The following is a 20,297-nucleotide window of genomic DNA, read 5'->3' as shown; positions in this document are numbered from 1 at the left end:
AGAGTGTCATGCTCCGTACTGTGCCTGTTATCTTATGCCTATAATTATTGTGTTTCCATTTCCTATGGAACTTCGTTTTTTATTTATATATAATAGGGCAAAAACATGTTTGTTTCAATTTGGTTTTGGAGAAATAGTAAAATTCAATTATTTTCTTTAAATAAGTCAATGTGAATAATACACAGAATAAAATATATAAAAAAAAACCTATGATTTCTGACTTCATTTATGCAAAGCTTATGCTGGCTGATAATTTTTTATTTTGACAATCTTTAAAATTCTTGTAAATTTTGTCATTTGATAGTTAGTCCTTAATTTTTGTTGATATATTTTGTCCCTGTGGTTTTAAAAGTATTTTTGTTTGTCTCCAACATTTTAAAATTGAAGTTTACTACAATTGGTATCCGGTTGTTTTGTTTTTTACTATAATAATTTTTTTCTTTTCATTTTAACCCATGTAATATTCTTTTACTAAAATTTACAAAAGAAATGTTAGGGACTAAAATCAAATGTTAGGGACAAAAATCCAAAAGAAAAATTGGTAGACTAAAATATATTAACGAGGATTAATTGTAACATATTCTAGAAATCAAGATAACAATTTTTTGAGGTCACATGACAAGCAAATTTAAAAGAAATCATGGACCAAAATATATAGAAATATAATGATATTGATTAATGTCTGAAATCTTAATAGATTGTCTATGAACTAAAATTTTCTGGTTTGCTAATGGATCTAGTTAAGACAAAACAAAAGAAGATTAAAAAGGGAGAAAAGAAGCCAACTACGGATGCACTCAATTACCAATAAAATAAACAACATGAAAACGACTCCACTGGGGATCGAACCCAGAATCTCTGGTTCCGTAGACCAGCGCCTTATCCATTGGGCCATGGAGTCAATATATTTAAATGTTCCGGATTTACAAATTTACTGTTACTAATGTAACCATTTTTACTCACATATTTACGATTGTGACCTTGACACTACCAAAAACTTACATGGTTGATTTAAGAATTGAAATATTTGAAGTATATAGTTCCTCCGGTACTTTTTATAAAGAACATTTTGAAATTTTTTTAATTCTTTTTATAAGAAATACTTTTAAAATTTATTCTTTATTAAATATACAATTTTATAAAAAAGACTTAAGGGAGTAAATATGCAATTTTTTGATACATTTTTTTTGAAGACTAGATATACATTAACATATCAACTTCGATCAACTATTGATTGGATCGGTGACTAGATATTCACAAATATACATTAAGCATATGTATTTCATTTTGTTTTTGTAGGTATTTGTAGGCATGAATTATGTCATTTTGTGTTGTTAATTTGAACGTTGTGAGGATGTTCACAAATTTATCATTTTCATTTTTTTTTTACAAACACACATTTATCATTTTCATTTTAAACAATATTAAACTTGTATTTCTATTTGTTTTTGTTTTTACCGTTGTATTTCTATTTGATGTATTATATATCATGTTCATACATTTTTGTTCGATATTTAAGATTGTCATTATATTAATATAAAATTTATTTATCATCCTTTTTATTCACTTTTGTAATTATAAAATAATTTTTTTTTGACAATACTTAAAATAAAAAGTTAGAATTTATATGTACAAAAAGAAAGTTAGAATTTATTTATCATTATTTTTATTCACTTTTGTAATTTTTTGTTTAAAATTCAATGAATTCTTCGAAATCTTAAAAAAAATCAATGAATTTTACGAAATCTTAAAAATTTATAAAGTACTTTTTTTTTGACAAATCTATAAAGTACTTTGAAATTTAAAAAATTCGTGTTAAGAATCTTTGATTGTAAAATGTCTTTTATGAAAAGTCTTTTATAATCTCACAATGTCAATAAAATTTTACGAAATCTTTTAAAATCTTCAAGATTTTTTTTTTGTCAAAAAATCTTTTAAAATCTTAATCCCTTAAATTGCGGTGAACTCGACTCTACTCATATATACCCTACATTGAAACTAACTGCATATACTCCCAAACTTTTTTTTTAAGAAGCTAAAGAATTGAATTAAAACATCCGAGCACAAGATGTGCTTAGAATGACAAGGATACAAGAGTTCAAACACAATAGGTAACCAAAACCTATACAAACAAAACAACTAACAAGTCAAGGTGTAAACTCAATACAAAACATCGGATGAGTCCACCACATATTAACATTATAATTGAACCCCGGTTTCTTAGTTTTGAGCCACCACCAAACCGTAATCTTAACTTTGTCCAACAATTGAGCTTGAGATATCATATGATTATTGAAGATGCGAGCATTTCTTTCTTTCCAAATAATCCAATAGCAAGTCAGCCAAATCAATTGAATACACTGCTTAATCTTTTTCGAAACATATGAACACCCCGAGACTGAAGAGCATGCTCTTTAGGATTAATCGGTAGAGCACAACAAATACCCAACCATTTTAACACTCTGATAGTTATGACAGATCGAGTCCTATCACACTCCAACCCAAAGTTGACCAAACAACTTACAATCAAAAAACAAATGAGTAACATTCTCCTCTTTCTCACAAGTGCCATAGCACATCAAAGAACTAGGATTCAATAGTAGAAATAATACACGATAGAGCCTTGAAGAAGGAAATAAATAAGCAAGTAAAGAGGACATGACATATTTAAGCAACACCAAGCGACCACCCATAGTTAAGTTTTGACTTTTCCAACTAGACAGTCTCTTTCTGATACGTTCTACAACTGAGTACCAAAAAGAAAGTCTGCGAGGATTTCCCCCAATGGGGAGACCAAGATACACAAAGAGGACTAGGCCAATTTTGCAATTTAGCACCAAAGATGCATTTACCAACCAAGACTCTGCTACATTTATTCCCACCAACATACTTTTGCGAAAATTCATTTTAATCCCAAAATAAGTTCAAACAGAATCAAAATAGCCTTCAATGTTCGAATATTCCCCCAATTTTTCTCACACACTAATAATGTATCATCTGCAAATACCCCCAAATCTTACCCTTGAATACACTAATACTCTCTCTGTTCATTTTTAAGTGTATTTTGACTGCGGTTTTAGTGTTTCTTTTTAACTATCGTTTTAGTATTTTAAGAGTATGATTTGTCAATTATATCCTTGTTAATTACTTTTATCTCTTTCAATAAAATTAATCGATGTTATATATTTGGAAAAATAAATTATTATTTTTTTAATATATTTCTTATTGGTACATAACATATTAAATTTATCGAAAAAAGAAATTGTGTACAACGAAAAATAATATTACGGCACACACTTTCTTTTTTCGATAAAACTAATCAATGCTATATATTTAGAAACCTAAATATATTTTTTTAAGCCCGATGACTAAGTTTATTATTCACTTTTACAATAAATTTATCTTCTTACCTTTTAATTTTTCACTACTTGAACTTTTCAATTTTTACAAACTTTCTCTCTTAGATGTACTCTTCTTATACATTTTAATTTATCAAGTATCAATCGATTTTTTCTCTTCCAATTATTTTCAATCTTAGGAGGGAAACGCACATACAAGAAATACAAAATAAATCTCCAAACCAAATATACATCGCGTGAAATCACGCTCCATAGATGCGCTTGTTCTTATGAGCATATAAATACCTCACCAAAAACCCTCTTCAATTTTCTTTTCTATAAACACAAACACAGAAAAAACTTCACTCAAAAAAAACAAAAACAAAAACGAAGAACAAAGTTTCAGAGAATCACAAAACCCAGAAACCAAAATCTCACTGAAAAAATCAACACAGAAGAATCTCCCTTCAATCGAACCCAAACTCAGATGAAAATTATCTCCCCATTCAATTTCTAGGGTTTCGTTTTTTCCACCCTTTACCATCAAACTCAGCTCAAACTAATGCCATAATGTTATTTTTCTTCTCAATTGGAGTGAATCTGAACACCCAATTAGACGAAGAAGATAATCATCGAATACCCATTTGCTAGTTTTCTACATAGCGAAAAAAGTTTTTCCATTTTTCAAATTTTCATTTTTATTTATACAGTGCTGTTTGGTGAAGTTTTATATTTATTTTTTGTTGTGAATTGTCATGCGATCATCGTCTTCTGCATCGGGTATGGGAGACGGTGGATCAGGTTCGAGGGTTAAGAAGAAACATAAGAAGTTAGATGCAATATGTGAGGAAGAGTATAATCGAAATCATGGTGAGTTGAATGAGGGTGATGATTTGAATCCTGATTTGGGGGTTCGGAGAAGCTCAAGGGTTAGGCGTGCCCCAGTTTTACTTGATGTTTCTCCTTCGCCCAAGAGGAAACGGCAGAAATTAGGGAAGGATGTAATGCCGAAGAGTGTGGAAAGTGATAAGAGTTTAGGGAGAGAAGGTGGTGGGAATTGGAGTTTGAGGTCGAGATCAAGGGGTAAAAACGTGGAATTTGAGGTGAAAGAGGAGATGGAATTGCCTAGGAGGAAAAGGAAGCTGTCTGATAAGGATTTGGAGGTTGTGGAGGTTGATACGAAGGACGGATTGGAGGTTGTGGAGGGAGATAGGGAGGAAGAATTGGAGGTTGCGGAGGGCAATAGGGAGGAGGAATTGGAGGTTGTGGAGGGTGATAGGGTGGAGGAATTGGAGGTTGTGGAGAATGATAGAAAGGAGGGATTGGAGGTTGATAAGAAAGAGGATTTTAAATGGTTCACGCGAAGAAAGTTTAAGTCGAAGAATAGAACGGGGAAAATTGAAGCCACAAATAATGAAAAAGGGCTTAAGGAAAATGAGTGTCAAGAAGTGGAGCTTGTAGTTGACGGGAGTGTTTCGGTTCCGGAGACCGAATTGGCTGATGAGGATCCAATAGATTTGAGGGATGAGAATGCTTCGTTGACAGGGAACGAGGAGAGAATTGAAACAGACAATTTGCAAGCTGAGGAGTGTAATGGTGACGTTGAACCGTCTCTGGTGGAATGTGTAGAAATTGTGGATGAACAGGGTGATCAGGTAGAGAGTGAGAAGGATGGAAAAAATGGTAGTGATGTGGCTGAAATTGCTGGAGTCTCAACTGAACGTGTAGATAATGAAGGTTCTGTTGATAAGGAGGTTGACATTGATGAAAACGTATCAAAAGATAAGAATGTTGAGAGAACGGATGAGTTGAAACAAGCATCAAATGACAAGTCCGAGTACCGATGTATCAAAGAGGGAAGACGGTGTGGATTGTGTGGAAGAGGGAGCGATGGTAAGCCTCCAAAAAGGTTAATTCAGGATAACGGTGAAAGTGAAAACGAAGCCTATAGCGGGTCATCAGCTTCAGAGGAGCCCACTTACGATACCTGGGATGGTTTTGATGATGAACCTGGCTGGCTTGGGCGTCTCTTGGGCCCTATTAATGATCGTTACGGTATTGCTGGAATATGGGTGCATCAGAATTGTGCTGTATGGAGTCCAGAGGTTTCATTTTAATCTAAAAGTTTCCTGAATCTTTGTTTGCATCAGTAAATTCTGCATATTTTCTTGAATCGTGGTTTGCCGCATTAAAATTCTGCATGTGAGCTAGAACGTTAGTCTAAGACTTAAGAAAATGATCATGCTCTATTGCGGCTTATTTTATAATATGCATACTTGCTGATCATAGTGGCATGCTAAGACCTACTACTAACTACTAAGTGCATGTTAGATTCTATGGTGACACAAATTGATTTTAAATGAATTGTTTTTGTAAAATTTATTTTAGTTAAAAAAAGTGAGTTGAATGTCAAGTGGTTTATGTTTAGATACATTTAGGTAAAAGTTAATAAATTTGATTGTAAAAATTTCATTTGGAGTCAAAAACTAAAAATCCAAGGTTCTAATTAGAATAAACTCTAGGCAAAATCAATTTAAATCAACATCACCCAAACATGTCAAAATCAATTTTATGTGTTGGAAATCACCTTTGACTCTCTACTGTTAAACCAAACACACTAAATACGGTAATGCTCCATGTCCGTTTGGTAGCAAGAGTCTTGCTATGATAATTGTTATTTGACAGAGAGGTAGCATGTGTGTTGATCACGTGCATCTCATAGTTATGGCATAAATATAACTCAACTTTTTTACTTTTACTTGGCCTAGGATGTAGATATAACGCTAGACATGAGGTGCCCAGATGCTGCCTAGGATGTAGATATAACGCTAGACATGAGGTGAACCCAGATGCTTTATAATTTTGAAGCTGTGGCTTTTCTTTGAACTTATTTAAGGCTTCTTTTATTTAATCTCCTGTGCATTATTTAATTTTTTTCATCTGTACCAATTTCCTAATAAGCATATACTTTTAAAATTTTGATAGAATATGGCTATTACATAATTATTATTGTCTATAGAGATCGAGCACCTATTGTCAACTTATGACTTATGAGGCAAAATGTTCTTCTTAAGTTTTGTCAGCTTAATAGTTTTGTTGCTTAGACTTGTCATGTGCTAATAGTTTTGTTGCTTTTTGATAAACGCTTGCAGGTTTATTTTGCTGGCTTGGGATGCTTGAAAAATGTGAGGGCTGCACTTTGTCGAGGAAGAGCATTGAAGTGCACACGTTGTGGGAGGCGAGGGGCAACCATTGGTTGTCGTGTTGATCGTTGTCCTAAAACCTATCACTTGGTTGGCCACATATTCTGAACTTCCTTTACTTTGCTTTCGCTAGTAAGGAAATCATTCTTTTTGTACCAATCATAACCAGAACTAACACCCTATCTGTGTTTTGCAGCCTTGTGCTAGAGCAAATGGTTGCATCTTTGATCATCGCAAATTTCTTATAGCTTGCACAGACCATCGACATCTTTTCCAACCTTCTGGTAATAAATATTTCACCCGGATAAAGAAGTTGAAGGCTAGGAAAATGATGTGGGAGACAAATAAACGTTCAAATGATGCTTCCAGAAAGGATATTGATGCAGAAGAGAGATGGTTGGAAAATTGTGGAGAGGATGAAGAATTTTTGAAACGCGAGAACAAGAGGCTTCATCGTGATTTATTGAGAATAGCCCCAGTATATATTGGTGGTTCAGATTCTGCCGCCAGTGAAAATTCATTTCAGGGATGGGAATCCGTTGCTGGGCTTAAAGATGTTATCCGTTGTATGAAAGAAGTTGTTATTATTCCTCTGCTCTATCCTAATTTCTTCGATAACTTAGGGCTTACACCTCCAAGAGGCATTCTTTTGCACGGGTATCCTGGAACAGGGAAAACCTTAGTAGTCCGGTCATTGATAGGTGCATGTGCTCGTGGAGATAGACGGATTGCATATTTTGCCCGTAAAGGTGCAGATTGCTTGGGGAAATACGTCGGTGATGCTGAGCGTCAACTAAGACTATTATTTCAGGTTGCTGAGAAATGTCAACCTTCTATAATATTCTTTGATGAGATAGATGGACTGGCACCCTGCAGAACTCGGCAGCAAGATCAGACTCATAGTTCTGTCGTGTCAACGTTGCTTGCTCTTATGGATGGTTTGAAATCTAGGGGATCAGTTGTAGTCATTGGTGCAACAAACCGTCCTGAAGCTGTTGACCCTGCACTTAGGCGCCCTGGAAGATTTGACCGGGAAATTTACTTTCCATTGCCGTCAACTGAAGACAGAGCTTCCATTCTCTCACTTCACACACAGAAATGGCCAAAACCAATTAGTGGATCTTTGCTTGGGTGGATTGCAAAAAAAACTTCTGGCTTTGCTGGTGCTGATCTCCAGGCTCTTTGTACACAAGCGGCCATGAATGCGCTGAAGAGGAACTTCCCTTTGCAAGAGGTGCTATCTGTAGCTGAAAAAAGACATTCTTCTGGTTGTAAGAACACTCCTCTTCCATCCTTTACTGTGGAGGAGAGGGATTGGGTAGAAGCTTTTTTGTCTTCACCATTACCTTGTTCCCAGAGAGAAGCTGGAAATGCTGCAAATGATGTAGTATGCTCCCCTCTTCCTGTCCAACTTGTTCCTTGTTTACTGCGGCCATTATGCACTATTCTTTTATCTCTTTATCTCGATGAACGTCTGTGGTTGCCACTTCCTATATCGAAAGCCGTGACATTGATTAAGAATGTAATGATTTGTGCTCTAGACAAAAAGAAAATGCCTATTGATCATTGGTGGTTGCACCTTGATGATTTTCTTCAAGAAACAAATGTTGCTTATGAGGTAAGTAAGTGCCTTAGTTGTTCTGGCATTTTATCTGCAGACCGTGGCTTTTCTGGGTCTTGTGATATTGTGGATCGTGATGATGATAAACCCTCCTTAAAGAATCATGCTAGCATGTGTAATGGTAGATTACCAGACATGTCATTTGCATCGACCAACAAATCAGGATTTCGAATACTGATTTACGGAAATCCCCGGTCTGGCCAGAGACATCTTGCTTCATGCCTTCTTTACTGTTTTGTTGGAAATATTGAAGTACAAAAGATTGATATGGCAACTATTACACAAGAAGGGCATGGAGATGTTGTGCAAGGGATTTCCCAAATATTAAGTATGTCTCTTTTTCCTAGATTTCACCTACGCAATGTTGATTATTAACTTATTATCCTTTTGGAGTTAAGTGTTGTTGAGTTTACCACTGTTGACTTAGGCTTGCTAAAAATGCAATTTTTTTTTTCACTAGCCATTAAAAGAAGACTACTTTTTCTTGCATGACAAAATGGGCAGAATACGTAAAATGAATTTGATAACGGTAAACAAGAAATATATAATAAGCATATAATAATAACAAGAATATGATGTTCGTTAAAAATACAAAGAAAAATCCGACGTTCGTTAATAATATAAAGTAAAATATCTGCCAGTGAGAGTAAAATCAACTTTGGTGTTTCTATGTTAAAATATTGATGCTCAACTACTTTATAATTGTAGTAACTTCTAGATCTGATACTAATCAGTTTCTATGTGGCAGTGAAATGTGCTAGCATGAAATCTTGTGTAATATTCATGCCAAGAATTGATTTGTGGGCTGTGGTGGAAGATTCCCAAATTGCTGAGAAGACTGATTCTTGCTCAATATATCATCTATCATCTGAGACGGACACATCTTCTTTCACTCCAAGCCAAATTGTTGAGAAGGAAAATGGGATCAATACTGGGAAAAATTCAGCAGAGATGACCAAATGCCAAGCCAACAAAAAGGCTTCATATGCCTGGATGTCGTTTATTGAGCAGGTGGAGTCCATTGGTTCATCCACATCCTTGATGATTCTGGTATGAACACTTTATCCTGCTTGTAATGCGTAAACAAATTTATTCAATTGGTTCCTAGGGTTTTTGTTCCTTCATATATAGTTAAATCTAAATTTTACTATGACATAGATTATACTGAGCATATATTAATTCAAAGACATATTTCTTAATTCTCATGTAGAGTATATATATTAATACAATGGCATATTCATATTGATTAATGCAGCTTTTAATATTTAAGACATTGTGATAGGACTCGATCTTGATTACGATTAAACATTGATCAAGTAGTAAAATATAGAGAAGAATAGCAATGACTGATATATTGATAATCCAATAGAATCAAGTGATTCTATGGCTGAATCACACTATAACATTGAATGATAAAATGCAGAAAATGTAAAGATAAGCTAGGTAGTTCGAGACACCCAGAATCTCCCAAGTAGAGTGACTAGTAAAAACTATGCATAATTCCCTACCCAACATTCATTCATCTTATAACCATCAGATCTAGATCTACTTTTCCTTTCCTCACTAAATAAGGAAACATTCTTATAAGGGAATGATTCGCTGTATCCCTCTGCCCACGTTTCCTTTTATAAACCATGTCATAACTATCACATTGTTATCAATTTCAAATAGTCTAGTTTAGCAGCCAATCTAAAAAAACACTAGCGACATATCGGATAGCGGGATGACCTTTGTTTTGAAAAATTTATGCAGTTGATATATTTTTAGTCTATCCATAAAAACTCAACAACTAGCTATTATTGACCAGTGAGAGTAAATATGACATGAGTAAGAAAAATTGAGAGAAGCCCAAATTCTGTTATGATGTTTTTTAATTTTTTCCCCTTCAAAATACCCCTATCAAAATGCCCTAATGTTTCAATTTTAAGTTCTGTTTTGGGAATTTTCATTCTCACTATGGGTGCAATGATATAGCGATTGCAATAGTCTCTTGTTTGGCCATAGCGGCCGCTACACTAAACTGCTTCGCTTACATGTCCTGTAGTGGCCAGGGGCTACACTGTTATAACATGCTATTTGACAACACTGATATACAGCAGTACAATTGTTTATACAGTAAAATTGCTAAGCAAAATGTCACTCATTGGATCATTACTTAATTATCTTTTTGTTTTTCCTAAAATGTGATTTATTATTTATTAAGATTAAGATTAGCTAAACTTTTATAATATTTTTGTACGGGGTTTTAATCACTCTAGAACGTGAGATAGGAATTTCTGAATGCTTGGGTTATTTGTACTCAAATCTTCTATTTATTCATAGCTTTTAAGAATAAATAAAATGTATAATTACAGTTTTGATCCTCCTATTTTAACCCACTCACGAAATTGGACCCCCTATTTTAAAATGGACAAAACTTAGGTCCTGTTCCAACTGTGCTGTTGGTGCTGTTCTCCAATCAATAGGTAACACGTGTATACTCATTTTAAATCTTTATAGAAAAGTTTAACGGTGTTACTTTATTTTATGTTTTTTTTTAGGAAACAAAAAATCTCACTCCTTCTTTTACCCTCACCCATGCCACGAAGATCAAGCGCCGACGACGAACCCGGACAAAATAACTAAATAAGCACTAAATCCAACAAACCATGAAAGAATCTTTATTTGTGTGAGGATAGCATGGAGAACACTTAACACTCTTGCCAAAATTTGGGAATTTTTTGCCCCATGTCTATTGGGACCATTAGAGATCGAAGATGAAAGATAGGAATTGTAGACAGTGGTAGGTAGGGTACGTGTTAAAAGCAGAAGGTAACGGAAGAAAACAAATTTGGGTTGGATGATTTTTTTTTTAATTTAACGTTATTTTAATCCGTTTGCTGAAAGGTGGAAATATATCCACGTGTTACGTATTGGTTGGAGAACAGCACCAACAGGACAGTTGGTACGGTACCTAAGTTTTGTCCTTTTAAAATTCCCCAGTTTTGGTCCCTCCTGTAGGTTTTTGAACTTAAAAATAGTGTTGTGACTTATTTTAAATGACGTGTCATACGGCATGATGATTTAGAATGATCAAACCCATTAAACTACCCTAAAAACTTCAGTTTCAACTTTGTAAATTGTTCATTTTTGTAATTTAATTAATGAAATGTAAATAATTAATTAGCCTGGATGATTCTATATCATCAGGTCGTATTTGTTTTATGCCACACCATTTTAAATATGTTACATCACCTTTTCTAAACTCAAAAATCTGAGGGAGGGACCGTAACTGCAATTAAGCCTAAATAAAATTTACATTTATGAGGAGATTAATAACACTCTACTTCCTATTTTTATGTATGATATTCCGTAGATACATAGCTAACTATGTACATGGATTTGAAAATAATTGCTACAACTCCTAATAATACTAATTCTAATAAAATCCTTATATTTTACTTTCCATTTGTACCAGGCTACTTCAGAAGCTCCCTATACTGAACTTCCACACAAGATAAGAGGATTCTTCAAGAGCTATCAATCTAAGGATACCCAATCAAGTTCTTTAGTACAAACAGTTCCTCAATTCTCTCTGCAGATTGATGGGAATTTTGATCACGACTTGGCGATCAATCTATCTGCAATCGAGCTTTTAAGAACTGTAGTTGAGCAGTGGGTTCAATTGATTCATCAGAGATCTCACGCTCGCATGGATGTCCATAAAGGAGACATAGCATATGAGTCAATTGAAGTTCGTAAAGAAAAGGTAACTCAGAGGAATGAAAACGAACCAGCCAACATGAATAAGGGCGAAGTCCAATCTCCCGAGTTCTTGACCAAAGGTCCACAGCCTAACAGTAGGTCACTGAAGGGAAAGTCGAATCTTTTAATGGCAATATCCACATTTGGCTATCAAATTCTTCTATACCCTCATTTTGCTGAACTTTGTTGGGTCACTTCAAAACTCAAAGAAGGTCCTTGTGCTGATGTGAGTGGGCCTTGGAGGGGTTGGCCTTTCAATTCATGTATAATTCGTCCTAACAATTCACAAGACAAGGTGATAATTTCCAGTAGCTCTGGTGGCACAAAAAGCAAAGAAAGTGCTGGCTTAGTTAGAGGCTTGGTTGCTGTTGGTTTATCAGCATACAAAGGTGTCTATAAATCAGTTAGGGAAGTTTCCCATGAGGTAAGGAATGTACTCGAGATCTTAACCGAGACAATTAACATGAAAATTCAAGCTGGGAAAAACAGATATCGGTATCTGCGTATTTTATCACAAGTTGCTTATTTGGAAGATATGGTCAACAACTGGGCTTATGCATTGCTTAGGTACTTCTATTTTACCTATAATATACATTTTTTTTTTCTTTCTATGTAGCACCTACAATTCAGATTGAATGTTTCCGCCAGTGTCCGACTGATCACATTTAATTACTTCCATCTTTTAAATTTTTACTAGCATGTGTTCGGTGTTTGTGTGCGTCACTCACACCGGCACGTAATTACATTCAATTACTTCCATTTCTCAAATTATTGTGCCATGTCCGGTTTGTGTCAGCGCTTCATAGTTTGTTTTTATGTTTTTTTCATGGCCAAAGTTTCTGAACAGTTATTCCTTCCATTTCAGTCTAGATCAGGATTCCCCAGAGCTTGCAGCAAAGGTTATACCAGCCGCTGCCGGGCCTTTAAACAGTCATCTCGCATGCGAAGACCACCACCAAGCTGAAGGTGAGGATTGCCATTTGGTTGTTCCTGCTAATGGTGATGATTTGGAGACACTGGCGACAAGTCCTAAGGGAGTTCCTACTGCAACAACCGAGCGGCTTTCCTTGAATGAAATAAATGATAATTTAGCTAATACTGACTGTGATGGCCAAAAAGCATGTTCTGAAGGATCTCCAAATAACCATCCTTGTCCAGATACGCATATGAATGACTCTTGTCTTGGAAACCAACCTCTTCAGCCATCATTGAATCAGGAGAATGGGGTATTACCTGGACTGTCTGAATCGGTAACTGCTGAAAATCACGACACTGCAGACGGAGAACTTGGAATGTCGAAAGACTTGAATAAATCAACATGCACTGACTCTGCCGTCCTTTCTGAAAATGGATTTCACACAAACTGTGAACAAGGGAGTGTTGAGATTGGTAACTTAAAATCAAGTGATGTTGAATCTGATAAACATGAGAATACTATAGATCTCAATGCCTCTTCAAGTAAGGACAGTGGTCCAGCTGAATCTGGAGTTGTTTGCTTTTATCAATGTTGCCCTCAATGTCTCTGCAGTCTCTATCATTTGACACGCAAAATATTCGTTTGCGGGTGGGAATCGAATAAAAGCCATTGGACAATAGAAGATGTCCATGATGCTGTTTCGACATTATCCGTAGATCTTATTTCAGAAGTTAGAAAATGTTACATGGTAGAAGATTTCACTGATTTATCTAATAAAACGTCAAGACATGAAAAGCATGCAACATTTCTGATAACGTGCAATACCGAAAACCGAGGCAAAGATGTTGTGCCAGCTGAATGCGTTTCTCACTTGGCGAGTCAAGGTACAAGTGTAAGCAAAGACACTGGATCAAATGAACCAGCAAAGCTTGATTTGAAATTTGTTTTCAAAGATGGTGTGTTAGTTCTTGCAGAACCTGCAAAGGATTCCCCTCTTCACTGTAAATTTGAGAAATTGTGTCTTTGTTCACTGATAGAGTTAATAGTAAAAACTAAGGGCCCTTTAGATTAAGCTATATTGGTTTATTATAGCTATGCTTAGCAAAATTTTGGCGCTTGTTTGGCAAGTTGTAAGTAAATTTTTAATAGATTAATTAAGATATAATTTTGACCACAGGAATTCCCATGCAGCTTCTGAGTGTTTTAATTTTATCAGCAAAAATTAGACGGCTTCAATCATCCCATGCCAACTAACTTTTCCAACTCGATTATTACTGCTGAGATGACCATATGTTTAATAATAATTTATAGTTGTGTTTCTTAGGCTTAAATATATTTTTGGTTTATGCAATTATATAAGTGACATTATTAATGTTGCATGAAAAAAATATGATATTATTGGTCTTATATAGGCTAGCACACCATCTTTGTAGGTATTTTCTTTAGTTGTGGAAAAGTCAAATAAACAAGATTGTTAGCATAGTTTTTTTTTTCGTTCAAGTAGTTATAGTGGCTAGAATTTTACCATTTTAAGGTGAATAAGTGAAGTGTCTGGAAGTTCGATCTCCGGCTCTTGCATATAAAATTCTACTTAATGTCTTAAGGTTTTGGGTGAAAGTGTGGTGTTAAAGTCACTTGTGTGGTTGCTCAATGTCCAATGTGCCAAATCCAACCCAAGTAGACTCCCCCTCTCGGCCTAACAATGGTATCAGAGCCCGGTTCGAGGGAGTAATAAGTGAGTGGTGAATGGTGATGGATCGTAGACGCATAGAGACTCACACTTGAGAGATGTTGAGATCTATCAAGTGAGTTAAGTCCTATATTGGTTGGAAGAGTTGAAGTTGAGCAAAAGCAACATATAAGTGAGAAAATTCATAAACAACAATGGTATCTGAGCCCAGTTCGGGGGAGCAATAAATGAGTTGCGATGGATCGTGGACATGGAGAGATTCACAATTTCATTCACACTTGAGCGAAGATGTTTAAATATATCAAATGTGAGTTAAGTTTCACATCGGTTGGAAGAGTTGACCGAGAGACTCACACTTGAGCACTTGAGCGGAGATGTTTAAATATATCAAGTGTCAGTTAAGTTTCACGTTAGTTGAAAGAGTTGAGGTTGAACAACATATAAGTGAGAGGACCTATAAACCTAATGTCTTAAGATTTTGGGTGAAAGTGTGGTGTCAAAGTCACTAGCATGATTACTCAATACTCAATGTATCGATCCAATTCGGTGGAACTCCTCCTCTAAGAAAAACAAAAACCATAATCTTTTAAATGTAACCAATACATTCATTCATTCAATCTTTATTATTTAATATATTAAACCTCTCTCTTGCATACACACCACAACATAGGTGATGCTAAAGTTAAAGAACACACATAAATTCATAGAGGCATACAACTTTTAGAGTCATATTTCACACTTCAAAAACAAATCACAACATATATACATACACTAGTAATTTAGTATCAACCATCAACATAATCGGCAGAAAAACCTAAAATCGGCCAAAATCCCAAAAATCGACTATAAATCATAAAATCGGCCGAAAACCCAAAAAATCAGTTGAAAAACCAGAAAAATGCCGAAAAAGCCAAAGTCGACCCTAAACCCAAAAAACTCGGTCAAAAACTTAAAATCGGCAAAAATTCCAAAAATTGACTATAAGCCCTAAAATCGACCGAAAATCCAAAAAATCGGATGAAAAACCAAAAAAATGCCAAAAATCCCAAAGTTGACCCTAAACCCAAAAAAACTCGGCCGAAAAACTAAAATCGGCCAAAATTCCAAAAATCGACTATAAGCCCTAAAATAGGCCGAAAACCCAAAAAATCGACCGAAAATCCAAAAAATCGGCTGAAAAACCAAAAAAATGCCGAAAAACTTAAAGTCGACCCTAAACCCAAAAAAACTCGGTCGAAAACCTAAAATCAGTCAAAATCCCAAAAATCGACTATAAACCCAAAAATCGGCCGAAAAACCTAAAATCGACTATAAACCCTAAAATCGATTGAAAACTTAAAAAATCGACTATAAACCCAAAAAAACTCGGCCGAAAACCTAAACGGCCGATTTTAGGGTTTATAGTCGATTTTTGGGTTTTCGGTCAATTTTTGGTTTCTCGGTCGATTTTAGTGTTTATAGTCGATTTTCGGGTTTTTGGCCGATTTTAGGTTTTTCGGCCGATTTTTTGGTTTAGGGTCGATTTTTGGTTTTTCGACTGATTTTTTGGTTTTTCGGCCGATTTTAGAGTTTATAGTTGATTTTAGGGTTTTTTGTCGATTTTAGGTTTTTCGGCCGATTTTTTGGGTTTAGGGTCGATTTTTGGTTTTTCGACTGATTTTTTGGATTTTCGGCTAATTTTTGAATTTACAGTCGATTTTAAGTTTTTCGGTCGATTTTTTGTGTTTACGGTCAATTTTAGGTTTTGTGCCGATTTTTTGGATTTTCGGCCGATTTTTCAAACTAGCCCTTATGAGAAGTCACACATTCCAAAACAGGCCCCATGGATAAAAAGCCCAAATACTTTGCGAATATAAAAATATATATCTAGCAGTTTCAAGAAATTTCTTTCATTTTCCCGGTCTCTATCTTTTCCCTTGCAAGTTCACTTACTTCGTCACTTCCTCAAGCAAACTCATGGATGAAAATCACTTTCCTAAAGAATTACTTCATCACTTCATAGATCCATGTTCACTTTCATTCTTTCTTTATTTATTTCTTTCATTCTTTTTTTTATTTCTTTCTTTTTTTCTTCAACATTATAGTTATAGTTTCTTTGAATTTGTTGACTTGAAATTAGGGTTTATAACATACCTAGGTTGTTTGATTAGTATTGGTTAATGATTGATTGTTACTTAATATTCATGGATTCGGGTTCCCTTTCTTTCTTTATTTCTTTCTTTCTTCAACATTATAGTTATAGTTTCTTTGAATTTGTTGACTTGAAATTAGGGTTTATAACATACCTAGGTTGTTTGATTAGTATTGGTTAATGATTGATTGTTACTTAATATTCATGGATTCGGGTTCCCTTTCATTCTTTCTTTATTTCTTTCTTTCTTCAACATTATAGTTATAGTTTCTTTGAATTTGTTGATTTGAAATTAGTATTGGTTAATGATTGATTGTTACTTAATATTCATGGATTCAGGTTTTCTTTCATTCTTTATTTATTTCTTTCTTCAACATTATAGTTATAGTTTCTTTCAATTTGTTGATTTGAAATTAGGGTTTATAACATACCCAAAACCCAAAAATTGACCGAAAACCCAAAAATCGACTATAAACCCTAAAATCGGCCGTTTAGGTTTTCGGTCCGAGTTTTTTTGGGTTTATAGTCGATTTTTTAAGTTTTCGATCGATTTTAGGGTTTTTGGTCGAGTTTAGGTTTTTCGGCCGATTTTTTGGGTTTAGGGTCGATTTTTGGTTTTTCGACTGATTTTTTGGATTTTCGGCTAATTTTTGAATTTACAGTCGATTTTAAGTTTTTCGGTCGATTTTTTGTGTTTACGGTCAATTTTAGGTTTTGTGCCGATATTTGAATTTTCGGCCGATTTTTCAAACTAGCCCTTATGAGAAATAACACAATCCCAAATACTTTGCGAATATAAAAATATATAGCTAGCTTATGCAATACGAAATCTCATAATTTTCTACCACTTTCAAAAATTTTCTTTCATTTTCTCGGTCTCTATCTTTTCCGTTGCAAGTTCACTCACTTCATCACTTCCTCAAGCAAACTCATGGATGAAAATCACTTTCATAAAGAATTACTTCATCACTTCATAGATCCATGTTCTCTTTCATTCTTTCTTTATTTATTTATTTCTTTCATTCTTTTTTTTATTTCTTTCTTTTTTTCTTCAACATTATAGTTATAGTTTCTTTGAATTTGTTGACTTGAAATTAGGGTTTATAACATACCTAGGTTGTTTGATTAGTATTGGTTAATGATTGATTGTTACTTAATATTCATGGATTCGGGTTCCCTTTCATTCTTTCTTTATTTCTTTCTTTCTTCAACATTATAGTTATAGTTTCTTTGAATTTGTTGACTTGAAATTAGGGTTTATAACATACCTAAATTGTTTGATTAGTATTGGTTAATGATTGATTGTTACTTAATATTCATGGATTCAGGTTCCCTTTCATTCTTTCTTTATTTCTTTCTTTCTTCAACATTATAGTTATAGTTTCTTTGAATTTGTTGATTTGAAATTAGGGTTTATAACATACCTAGGTTGTTTGATTAGTATTGGTTAATGATTGATTGTTACCTAATATTCATGGATTAAGGTTCTCTTTCATTCTTTCTTTCTTCAACGTTATAGTTATAGTTTCTTTGAATTTGTTGATTTGAAATTAGGGTTTATAACATACCTAGGTTGTTTGGTTAGTATTGGTTAATTATTGATTGTTACTTAATATTCATGGATTCGGGTTCTCTTTCATTCTTTATTTATTTCTTTCTTTCTTCAACATCGGTTCCTAACATCGGGTTCTCAAATTGGGTCTTTTTTGTTTCCGTGAGCTTAGCTCAGTTGGTAGGGACATTGTATATATTATGCAGGAGTCGGGTATCAAACCCCGAACACTCCATTTATTTACCTAAAAATTGAAATTTCTAGTCACTAGACTACTAGGCGTAAAACACAAATTTTCAAATAAATTTAGATAAGACAAATGCAAGCACTTAAGATACAAGTCTCAACCTAACAATTAACAAATACTAACACAATCTTATGAAAAAATAAAGTTAATCAGGTGCTAATTCTTAAAATAAAAGATGTAGCTCAAAGTGGGATAGAAAAATAAAGTAACAACTTACCAAGACAACAATACAATAAAGAGTATATATATATATATATATTAAATTTAAACTACTACTTGGAAAGAAATTCGAGATGAATGGAATTGGAGAAGAAAACAAAATATGTGGTCCAAAGCTTCTTTATGGTTTTGCAATTTGGAATTAGGGTTTATAACATACCTAGGTTGTTTGATTAGTATTGGTTAATGATTGATTGTTACTTAATATTCATGGATTCAGGTTCTCTTTCATTCTTTCTTTATTTCTTTCTTTCTTCAACATCGGTTCCTAACTTGTAACCGCCAATGCACCCGCACTCTCATAACCATCATCACTAGTAGCAATTTGAGCCGATGAACTACCATTGCTCTTTCTTTGAGGACAATCCTTCTTGAAGTGACCCGGTTCCTGACAATGATAGCATTTGAACTTGCCACCATTTTCACCCTTCGGCCTAGACTTAGACCTATGCTTCTTTCCTTTCCCCTTTCCTTTGCTCTCGCGTCTACCCCTCGCCACATTCAACCCTTCTCCACTATCATCAACCTTCAAATCTCTCATCTTAGTCATTTCCTTGGTTCTCAAAGCCGATCGGACTTCATCAAAAGTGATAGTGTCTTCTTTGCCATAAAGCAATGCATCCTTGAGGTTTTCAAATGGCTTGGGTAAAGCACACAATAGGTGGAAAGCTTTGTCTTCGTCTTCAATAATCACATCAATGTTCGCCAAATCGTCAATAATCTTATTGAACTCCGCAAGTTGCTCCACCACGGACTTGTTCTCCGACATACGGTAGAAATACAACCTTTGCTTCAGACGCTGCTGTTTGTGAGCCAAAGACTTGGTCATATACAATGAGTCAAGCTTTGCCCACATAGTCGCCGCCGTCCTTTCCTTAGCTACCTCCCTCAACACGTTATCCGCGAGGCACAAGATAATGGCGCTTAGAGCCTTATCATTCATCTCGTTCTTCTCCACCTGTGAGAGAGTAGTCGGCATATTCGCCATTCCCAATAATGCCTCAACACACTTTTGTTGTGTCAATATTACCCTCACCTTCACCTTCCACAACCCAAAGTCGTTACTCCCAGTGAACTTCTCAATATCCCATTTAGAACCCATTGGTACTTAAATCGAACCCTTGCCCCTCGGTGGGCACCAATTGTTGTGAAGTCGAACCGAAAACCACACCAATAATAAACTCAAGTGTGTGGAGCAAAACGATTAAGTAACCAAAACTAACTTATCGAATAAGCAATAAACACAAAGTGAAATAAAAGCGATAAAGATACGAATATTTGTTTACCCAGTTTTGCCCAATAATGACCTAGTCTGGGGGAGAGAGCAGCTCTTCGTTCCACTATCAAACTTGTCTTCTTGATTACAAAAGATCTAATACAAGAGTTGCAAGAATTTAGAGTTTTCCTAAATTTTACCATTTTCCCGAATCTCTCCCCGTGACCAAGAGATTCAATGATAATAATTACAAGATGGAAAGAAAGTGATTAGAATCCCTAGATATACCCTAGAAACAACCTTCCTAGTATCTAGCCTCAAAGTTGATGAAAAATCATTGAAATCTGCACTTTCTCTCTCCTGTGGCGGCTGCACTGAAAACATAACAGCAATATATACTGCTATCTGCGCATGGGGCGC

At 34.8% G+C, this 20,297-nt stretch overlaps 1 protein-coding gene and 1 non-coding gene across 2 annotated transcripts; one reads left to right on the top strand and one right to left on the bottom strand.

Moving 5' to 3' along the window:
• Positions 1–828: 828 nt before the first annotated feature.
• On the bottom strand, positions 829–901 carry TRNAR-ACG. Its single transcript has one exon. It is a non-coding gene; the product is annotated as a tRNA-Arg (tRNA).
• A 2,696-nt stretch (positions 902–3,597) lies between these two features.
• On the top strand, positions 3,598–13,996 carry LOC123895126. The gene is made up of 6 exons (XM_045945342.1): positions 3,598–5,443; positions 6,491–6,631; positions 6,738–8,490; positions 8,911–9,212; positions 11,620–12,473; positions 12,772–13,996. Exons 1-6 carry the CDS (start codon positions 4,094–4,096, stop codon positions 13,892–13,894), a joined length of 5,523 nt encoding a protein of 1,840 aa, XP_045801298.1. The 5' UTR covers positions 3,598–4,093; the 3' UTR covers positions 13,895–13,996.
• The last annotated feature ends 6,301 nt before the right edge of the window (positions 13,997–20,297 follow it).

The sequence above is a fragment of the Trifolium pratense genome, linkage group LG7 (assembly GCF_020283565.1).
Source record: "Trifolium pratense cultivar HEN17-A07 linkage group LG7, ARS_RC_1.1, whole genome shotgun sequence".
Lineage (NCBI taxonomy): Eukaryota > Viridiplantae > Streptophyta > Magnoliopsida > Fabales > Fabaceae > Trifolium > Trifolium pratense.
The sequence above is the reverse complement of the archived record's forward strand: the minus strand, read 5'-3'. Positions and strand labels throughout refer to the sequence as shown.

Bases quoted from the DNA above. Each gene is read 5' to 3' on its own strand.
- LOC123895126 (XM_045945342.1), top strand. From the start codon at position 4,094: ATGCGATCATCGTCTTCTGCATCGGGTATGGGAGACGGTGGATCAGGT. The intron at 8,491-8,910 runs GTATGTCTCTTT...TCTATGTGGCAG, and splicing joins AGGGATTTCCCAAATATTAA to TGAAATGTGCTAGCATGAAA. The intron at 12,474-12,771 runs GTACTTCTATTT...CTTCCATTTCAG, and splicing joins TGGGCTTATGCATTGCTTAG to TCTAGATCAGGATTCCCCAG.